At 36.0% G+C, this 10,055-nt stretch overlaps 1 protein-coding gene across 2 annotated transcripts in view; it reads left to right on the forward strand.

Moving 5' to 3' along the window:
- The window catches only part of LOC148148526 (T-cell receptor-associated transmembrane adapter 1), a 35,820-nt gene extending 26,114 nt beyond the window's left edge, over positions 1-9,706 (forward strand). For both annotated transcript variants that reach the window (XM_087992707.1, XM_087992708.1), the window contains exons 5-7: positions 1,812-1,873; positions 2,996-3,051; positions 7,015-9,706. In XM_087992707.1, the coding sequence (XP_087848833.1) occupies positions 1,812-1,873; positions 2,996-3,051; positions 7,015-7,323 (427 nt within the window). In that variant the 3' untranslated portion in view covers positions 7,324-9,706. The remainder of the gene's footprint in view (positions 1-1,811; positions 1,874-2,995; positions 3,052-7,014) is intronic.
- Positions 9,707-10,055: the final 349 nt, after the last annotated feature.

Consider the following 10,055-nt stretch of genomic DNA (forward strand, 5'->3'; position numbering starts at 1 on the left):
AAAAGTGCACCAATCTTTCAACACTTTTAAAACATTTCACCCATAAAACATTTAAAATATTACCCTTTTCGGTCTTCAATCAAAAATAAAGAAAAATAAGAAGCTAGTCTTTTCAATATCTAAAAGGTACTACAGTAGTTAGGTTCTTGTTCACAAATAGAATTCAGGGTTATTCAAAAGCAATACCTTAGGCAAAAGGGTGGGCTGAATTAAACCTGCCTGAAATAGTTACTATATTGTTGTTTAATAGATATCACATAAATGAATTCAAGAAAGAGACTATAGATTTTTAGATACAAAGAAAATGAAGAATGAAGAGCGATAATGCACAAGGTCAGTCACATTCACATTGAACTGCAGAGGAGTTACTCAGTGCATTAACCAATGAGATTTACAAGTCAACAAATACATTCAGCATACCCTTATATATTTTGACAACCAGGAAAAGATGAATCACTTCCTCTCTTTTCACTCTCTTCGGTTGGTCACAACAGAAATTTATATTAATTATAGCATGATGCCATACCTCTATCTAATAAAAATGTAATTCAACACCAGGTTATGGTCCAACAGGTTTATTTGTAATCACAAGCAGTTGGACCATAGCCCCTTCGTCAGGTGAAGTGAGAGACAAGCACACAGAACACAGAATTAATGGGCAGAAAGATCAAGGGCAGAGAGATCACTTTGTCTGAGACCTGGGGTCACCTGCAGGGATTTATTGTTAAACACTTCACTCACACCATTTGTATGATCTTTTGATCTCTCTGCCCTTGATCTGTCTGCCCGTAAATTCTGTGTTCTGTGTGCTTTTCTCTCACTTCACCTGACGAAGGGGCTATGCTCTGAAAGCTTGTGATTTCAAATAAACCTGTTGGACTATAACTTGATGTCATGTGATTTCTCACCTTGTCCACCTCAGTCCAACACTGGCACCGCCACATCATGATAAAAATGTAGTTATCCAATTTCTGTTGTATCAGTAAGAGGTTTCTTTGAGTAAAAGAAAAAGTAATTTTATTACTTGCTAAACCTAAGACAATGGCAAGCATACATACACAGAGGTTTAAAGTTAAAAAAAGGAGGGTCTGGTACAAAATAAAAAAAAATCCAGGTTAAAGTCCTTAGGAAGACCTTAAGCTGTAAAGGTTTTAACTTGAGACCACAGTTGTTTACTTGCTGTCAACTATTGCAGATCTCTTAATTTCTGGCGTCTGGATGTTCAATTCCAATTTGTGTTGGTAAATACTTTGTCCTTAATAAAGCAGAGAATGTGAAATTTCTGCAATTACAAATTCAACTTCCTTGCTGTTCCAATAGCAGTTTCTTGAAATACAAGCTCATTTATGTATTTCTGTATCCAAGTTCCTTGTTTCCAATATTGATATTGCAGATGATACCTTTCATGTCCAATATGTGCAATTTATCATACAGGTATCAGTCAATCAATATAAGGAGAGCTGGTGATACAATGACAATGTCACTGGCCAAGTAATCCAAAATCCCATTCTAATATTCTGGGGACCCGGTTTCAATTCCCAGTATGGCAGATGCTGAAACTTGAATTCAATAATAATCATAAATAATGTTTATGTGATCACTATTTATTTCTTTAAAAATATTTCATTCTATCAAAAGACCCGATATTAAAATCAGATGATAGAATTTAAAATTAAATATTCCATATTTTATCAATTTAGAGATGAATCTAAGGCAATCAATTAAAATAATTCCAATAAAAGGAGAGTAAAAGGAAAACATTGTATTAGTGGCTTAGTTCCTTCTTTAAAGTAATTGTCTTTTTTTTCTAGTCCTGTGATTCAGGAAGTTGATGAAAATCCAATTTATGGCAATCTCAACCAGGATTACACAGGTAGGCTTCTTATTCTAAACGCACAATCTGAAATGTTTGACTGATTTATTAAATCTGAGATAATTAAAGCCTGGAAATTACTGAGAGTGATGTTATCATATAAATATTACAAACATACCAAAAACCTCAGCACAATTTGAATAGGTTTGTACGTAGGTTAAGATGTTAAATAATTGAAATATAGAGAAGATAAATGTTATTGAGTCATAGAATCATAGAGATGTACAGCACAGAAACAAATCCTTCTGTCCAACTATCCATACCAACCAGATATCTCAACCTAATCTAGTCCCATTTCCCAGCATTTGGGCAAAGCCCTTCCTATTTATATACTCATCCAGATGCCTTTTAAATGTTGTATAAAACAGTAATTGCTGCTCCTGGAATTTGAGGAAATCACCTCTAACACCTAAAATACTTCAAAAATGGAAAAGCTGTTACAGCCACAATTTCCAGTATTTGCATGCATTAAGAAATTTGAAACTGTAAAGTGAACTCTTAATATGTAAAAATCAATAAACAAAATTCCAATGTGCTTAATTGTAAAATGATGTTGCATCTTATGCAACATGAGAAACTAAATGTTCTTAATTACACACTTACATTGAGACAAGCACTTTCTGAAAAATGCACAATTTGATTGCACAGAACTTGCAATAATGTTTTTATACATTGAAATTGATGCATTTGCTGCTCTTGTCTATCCACCTTACAGTAATCTCTGTCCCGTTGAACTATCCTAGTTAACCGTCTTCTGTACAGACTTCAGAGCCTTCATATTTTCTTCAAAATTTTGTGTCCACAATGAACACCAAATCTTGAGCAGAGGAAAAGAGTCATTTCTGGGAATTATGTGTGATACAATGCATTTAAATAGAGTTATTAATTATCTTGTTAAGTGAAGGAACTGCATATTTTCCAATACCATCCTCTGTTCTGGTAAGATCTCATATGATTCAAATCTGTGCAAGTTGGCAGCTACAATAGCAGTGGCATTCTTATAAATTACAAATTGAAAAGAAGACCTTATGTTAATAACAAAAACAAACAATATTTTTGGCTACAGAAAATGATCAGAAAGTATGAGATGATAATGTACTTTTTTGTTTTTAAACGTTAAAGGTGAGAGCTGTTACGAAGCCATGATGCCAAATAGTAGATCTGGAGATGAAACCAAGGTATTTATACAATCTTGTACCAGATTGAAAAGTATTACATGTAATTTTTGAAATGTGTCATAGTGTAGCATAACTTTAAAATAATGGCTTTGCCACATTCACATTCTGGATTGCAGTTCTAGAAAGAAATTACTACATAACATCACTCAGGTGCAAAAAACCCTGATATTGTGGAGTGGAAACAACTGTTTATGGTATAACTGCATTTAAGTTATATTGATTTGATGTTAATGCATTTGTCACTATTGCATAATTCTTTAATATATAACAAAATTTAAATGTTCTTGCAGGAAAGCATGCTAATGTGCTCTTAGATTCACACAAAATAGAAATTTGTAATGCAGTTGCTTACAGATTTAAAAAGTAATTTTATTTATAATTTAATACTGCATCCAGGCCATTAAAATTCACATGTGCAAACAATGATTTTGTGACTACTCCAGCATCTTTTTACTCTTCAGTCAATTATCCAGTCTTCTTTGCAAGTTACCATTTAGTTTGCTTCTTCCTCCCTTTGAGGCCTTGCATTCCAGATCATATCAACTCACTCTGTAAAACAGTTCACATTTCCTGTCTTTTTTACTTTTACAAATTACCTTTTATCTCGTATTCTAGTGTTATTGAACATCCAGTATATGCACATGTTTCTAAACTATTTAGGTAAATAGAAAATTATAAACATTCATTATTATTTCTTTGTCCAAAATGCAGAGTCCATCTCAGCAGGACACTCTGTTGGAGCTTACATTTCACTAAGAAACAGTCAGTAGGGCTTTGCTTCCCAACTTCCCAAAGGAGTTGACATTGATAGTGTTCCTTTCATTATATCAAAACATTTTCTATCTAATGAACTATGGTTGCTGTTCTCATGTAGGAAACATGGCTGTTAATTGTTGTGGTTCTGTTCGCCGAGCTGGAAGTTTTTGTTGCAAACGTTTCGTCCCCTGGCTAGGCAACATCATCAGTGCTTGGGAGCCTCCTGCGAAGCGCTTCTTTGATGTTTCCTCCGGTGTTTATAGTGGTCTGTCCCTGCCGCTTCCGGTTGTCAGTTTCAGCTGTCCGCTGTAGTGGTTGGTATATTGGGTCCAGGTCGATGTGTTTGTTGATGGAGTTTGTGGATGAATGCCATGCCTCTAGGAATTCCCTGGCTGTTCTCTGTCTGGCTTGCCTTATGATAGTAGTGTTGTCCCAGTCGAATTCATGTTGCTTGTTGTCTGCATGTGTGGCTACTAAGGATAGCTGGTCGTGTCGTTTTGTGGCTAGTTGATGTTCATGTATGCGGATTGTTAGCTGTCTTCCTGTTTGTCCTATATAGTGTTTTGTGCAGTCCTTGCATGGTATTTTGAACAGAACCACAACAACGAGCACCCGAGCTACAAATCTTCGCACAAACTTTGAATGGCTGTTAATTTTCAAACATGGTTACGCAAAATAGAAATTAAATACATTCCTTGATTATAGTTTTTAGTGTTTGCTGAAGTATAGATATTGACCAACACACCAGGATAGATCTCCTGTTCTCATTAAATAATGTTATTAGATGTTCCATAAGTATTCAAGAGTGCAAATGGAGTGTCATCTAGCAAACAGCACCCCTGACAGTGCAGTGCTTAGATGTCTTTGTACCTTAGTGCATAAATTGCAAAAGTTTGGTCTGCATGTTCAGCAAGTGCTCTATGACTGTCTTACCCTAGGAGCAAGGAGAAAACTTAATAGAATGTTGTCATTTAATGGATGGGAAATTGAATACATAAGTAGGAAGGTTACACATTACTGAAACCTCATAGAGTCATACTGCATGGAAACAGAATCTTCGGCCCAACTAGTCTATGCTGAACATATTCTGAAATGAAACTAGTCCCACGTGCCTGCTTCTGGCCCATATCTCTCCAAACCTTTCCTATTCATGTACTTATCCAAATGTCTTTTAAACATTGTAATTGTGCCCACATCCAAGAAGCTCAAGAAGCTCATTCCACATGCAAACCACCCTCCATGTAAAAAAAGTGTCCCCCATGTCTTTTTAAATCTCTCTGCCCTCACCTTAAAATGTGCTCCCTAGTCTTTAAACACCCGACTGTGGGAAAACACAACTACCATCAACTCTATCTATATTCCTCAATATCTAGAGAATTATGTACGGTATTGTTTTTTTATTTAATAAAAGGATGCAAATACATTGAAAACAGTTCAGAGAAGATTTACCAGGCTAGTAATCTAGAACAGGCGTTGGGGATATGAATTATGAAAAAAAGTTGGACAGGTCGAGTTTATGTAGGCTGGAGTTTCGAAGAGCAAAAGGTTATACAATTGAAACATAAGATCCTGAGATGTTCTGACAGGCTGGAAATGGAGGGGATGGTTTCTGTTGTGGGAGAATTTAGAACTGGGGTCACTGTTTCAAAATGAGAAGTTGCCCTTTTAAGATAGAAATGAGAAGATCTTTCTTACACAGGATCAAGTGCTTTTGAAAATCTTTCTCAAAGGGGAATGGAAGCCAAATATTTGAATACTTTAAAGGCAGAGACAGATAGATCATTAAAAAGCAAGGGTATAAAATGTTAGCAGGCAGAGCTTGGTGAGAGTTTTGATTTAAGGTTTCACTCAAAACAGCAGTGATCTTATTGAATAATAGGCTCAAAGGGGTCAAGGGACCTACTCTTAATTTAAGTTTGTCGGTCTCTGGCTGAATCTTGACCTGTCAATATTCTAAATTGAAGATGAGATTGCTATCTCAAAGTCAAATTTATACGTGAAAACTAGATTTAAACCTAAATTAGATTAACAGAGTATCTCAGAAATGGCTTCAAACATTGATGTATCTTATTACTAGAGCTGCTTTGGTATTTTGATTTTTCCCAAAACTAGTGCCATTAAGTCCAGACCTAGAGGTCTTGACAGCTCACAGGCATTAATGTAAAGTTGCCCCAATCACCAATGCAGACTGCGTAAAAGCCCATTTACTTTAAGTACTGTCTTCCCAGATTTCCCTCTTAATGAATTGGAGTTTGGTATTGTCTCTGGCACAACCACTAAGAGATTGGGAGCCAGCAGGATAAGCATATTGCCATTTAAAGAAGACACTCATCTTGGCTGCTCTGGCATTGAGCATCATTGATACTAAAATCCCCTATTTTTAATTAAAAGGCACGCTCTGCCAGCCTGAGGAGCTGAACTTGTCTGGACTTCTAGAGACATCATCTCAGCAACCTTCCACAGATTTTCCAGCATTTAAAATGCCATGAGACTTTTCTCTTAGGTGCAGGGTTGGAAGCCTTTGGACTGTTGTGAAGCTAGGGTGGGAAGAAATTACTGGGTGTTTGCAAAGTAAGTTTCAGGTATGATCATTTGAACAAAACAGCAGTTACTTGTTGAAAATTCTTAGGGAGAAATAAAATCAAACAAAAATGTTGGAAGATGGTGGGTTGTTTGCTAAGTACCTACTTACTGTCAAAGTCAACCCATGCAGGTGGTTCCTGAACACATTGGACAGGGCAGAAAATCAGAAGGGTAGCTAGTGATGCTCCCCACCATTGTAGACTGAGGGAAAAAAAAGACACTTCTCTTGTCAGGAGTGTACTTTAAAAAGAGGAACTATAATAAGTCATGAATTCAGTCAGGAATCATGAGTGTGGTAACTCCCGAAAGTTAAAGCAGCTACATTCAATCTGTGAGGAACTTGTTAATACTTCAGTATTAAAATAGCAATTTTCTTGCAATTGTACTTTCTATCAATTCTTTCTTATTTCAATCTTGTCATTGGTCAGTGGCAATATTGCATGTTTTCACTAGAATCAGTGACACTTTCTCTGTACACAAACTCTATTTTTATATTGAATGGACTGCTGCCCTGACTTGAGAGTAAAGTCGAAGGCTTGGCTACTGGGGCAAAGTCACCTTTCAAATGTATTTTGAATGTGAAATAATCTTCATGTTCTAATAGGCTGCTGTGTTTGTTTATAGGTGGTGATTGACAATCAGATGTGTTATGCATCTCTAGACCTTTCAGTGGAACGGAAAAAACGACACAGAAAGATGGAAAAACAAAACCTGAATAATGATATACTGGAGGACGATAATATGCCACTTAACCCACATGCACTGACCTCAAGACCCAGCATTTATCTGAATAGTGATCAGCTGTCTTTTAATGAAGGTAGAAGAGAAGAAACTATACATGATGATCCAGTTATTTTTTATGGCAGTATAAAGGCATCACAAAGCAATTTGTCATTAAATGATACAGCTACAGCATTTGACAATACAAGGTGACCTTTATTTGGTGCTTTTGCCAACACCAGTAAGAATTATCATGAAAGAATATGTAAAAGGAGCAAGTTTATTGTGAAAAAAATTGCATTGAAATGTGTTGTCACCATAAACATGGAAATATCAGGAAGAACAAATAACTTTTAGTTTTAAATTTACATTACATTTCCAAAGAATTTCCATCTCAGGAACTTCCTTCTGGAATTCATGAGCAACAAATAGCACTGAAAAATAAACATTCCAATCCATTTTTCCATAATTTACCAATTTCAGTGCATTTCATTTTTAACCAGTCTGAGTTTTCAAGTGCATTCACATTTTGGACATCACCATTTTGTTACTTATCAATGGCAATGTCAGAGATGCTTCACCAGGATGGTAAATATGACAATATCTTTGCACTGGGAATTAAAGCTCAGCTGTAACTTCCATTACAACATCTAACTGACTGTTTAAAGTTGATGTCACTTTACAATTTGAGTCATCTGCCAGAGCTGAATTGTTTGGTAATGCCATTAGTTTCAAAATAAGCCTAAATATAAAAAGGAGATTTGTAAATTATATTTAAAATAAAAATTAGGTGTGCTTCTAGGCTTGACTATTTTAATACATTTGTGACCAAGCTTCATTGTCCAATCCCTGTAAGCTAAATCTGTTGTCATGTCCTAATTCACATCAAATCATGTTCACCTTCACTCCAATGCTGAGCGAACTACACTTGTTCTCAGTTAAATAATATCTCAATATTAAAGTTCTCATCTCAAATCTATTGTCCCCCTCAATCCCTCTGCAATCGTCTACAACCCACCAAAATATCTTGTAATTCTGGCCACATAAACACACGACTTTTGAACACTGTACTGTTTGGTGGCCTTCATCTGTTGAGGCCTTAATGGCTGAGCATCCTTCCCTCAATTTCTCTCTTTCTTAAAATGTTCTTAAAAACTTGAGCCTTTGACCAGGCTTTTGGTCATCTGTCCTAATACTTTATGTGACTCAGAATTGTTTTGGTTTTATAACCCTGTGAAGAGCCTTGGGAGGTAAAATGATGTCAAATTGCTGTTGTTAATGCATAGTAATTTTCTTTTACCTTACAAAACAGATAGATGAACACAATTCCCAATCTTACAACTTTACTCCTGGGTTCTGTTGCAGACAAGGAAAAACAACATTCCTACAACTGATATACAGACTAACTGATATAACACACCGATAAATACCAATTTCCAATCTGACATATCTGTTTATGGCTTGATACACAGCAATTATGTCTGTTTAAAGAGACAGCTATATATATGGAAATGTTAGTCATTTTGTGGTTGCTCACGTCAAATTGCATTTGAAGATGTTGGTTTAAGAATGGTGTTATCTGGTGTAAGAACTCTGTTTCTTCAATCACTGATCGGATATTTCTATCATTCATATGAACAGGAACCCACAAGTTGGCTTTTTTTTTCTAAATAGTCACCATCATAGTGCAAAGTTAAAAATAACATCTTAAGCCAAAGTCTAATGGGTAAGTTTCAATCGTTGCCTGTACTGAGGCAGGATAACCATAGGACAGTGCAAGGTCACCTCTTGGTGAAAGTTGTGGTCAATGTGATTGTAATCCTCAATCTTGTTTTTAACTGAATAGGAATTATCACAGTTATCCTTTAATGTTTCAGACTAGGGGCAGATTTTGAAAAGAATCTCCAGAAGAGACATTAATCACAGTGACAGTGTACATACATTGAGGACAGTAGCAAAGATGTTTTACTGCAATTGTGCGGTGCTTTGTTGAGACCGTGCCTAGTGTATTGTGTGAGGTTTGGTCTCTTTATCTGAGAAAGGATGTCCTGGCTGTGGAGTGAGTGTAACAAAGTTTTATCAGACTGATTCTGGGGATCTGTGAGGAGATTGGATCGGTCAGGACAATATTCACTAGTGTTTAGCAGAATGAGGGGAAATCTCAGAGAAATCTGTAGAATTCCAACAGACTGGACAGAGTAAATGTGGCATGTTCCCAATGATTGGGGAGTCCAGAAACAGTGATCACAGTCTCAAGGATACAGAGTCAGCCATTTAGGTCTGAGATGAGGAGAAATTTCTTCAACTGGCAAGCAGTTGAGGTCAAATTATTTAATGTTTTCAAGGAGTTTTTAGGACTAATGGGGTCAAAGGGTATGGGGTGAAGGCAGGAATAGGGTAGGGAGATTGAATGACAGAGGGGTTGAATGGCCTACTCCTGCTTTTATTTCCTTTGTTTCTATGTACTATTTGTGAACTTGCTATCGTAATGGTAATGCTAATTATTTTCTCTTAAATACTATGTGTTCTAAAGTAAACTAACACATGCAGATTGTAATTTAATGTTTATTTAAATAAAGTATTACAGTTTGATATACCTCTTGGCCTAAGTAGTTTTCAAAACCGATGAAAATTTAAGATAGAGACTTGCGTGGGACACTTTCAGTCTATTACTGGAGATCTTTCCAAGTTTCTTAGCTATTTACATAGCTAAAGATATTGCTGAGGTTACTATGAAGGACTGTCCTTCTCAACCACTGATGACCCTCAGGTCAAACTACCACCAGTTGTCTCTCTTTAATGAAAGTGCAACCCTGTGGTCCAGTAGGACGATGGCAAGTTTACCCTTTTAATGTTTCTGTAAAGTTACTTTTCAATGTAAGGTATGCTATCTTAAAATATTTTAATTGCAAAGTTTTAAAACAATTAAATAGCAAGTTATCAGA

This window comes from Chiloscyllium plagiosum, unplaced genomic scaffold (genome assembly GCF_037043375.1).
Source record: "Chiloscyllium plagiosum isolate Xiang-an unplaced genomic scaffold, Cpla_swu_hap1 HiC_scaffold_12, whole genome shotgun sequence".
Taxonomy (NCBI): Eukaryota; Metazoa; Chordata; class Chondrichthyes; order Orectolobiformes; family Hemiscylliidae; genus Chiloscyllium; species Chiloscyllium plagiosum.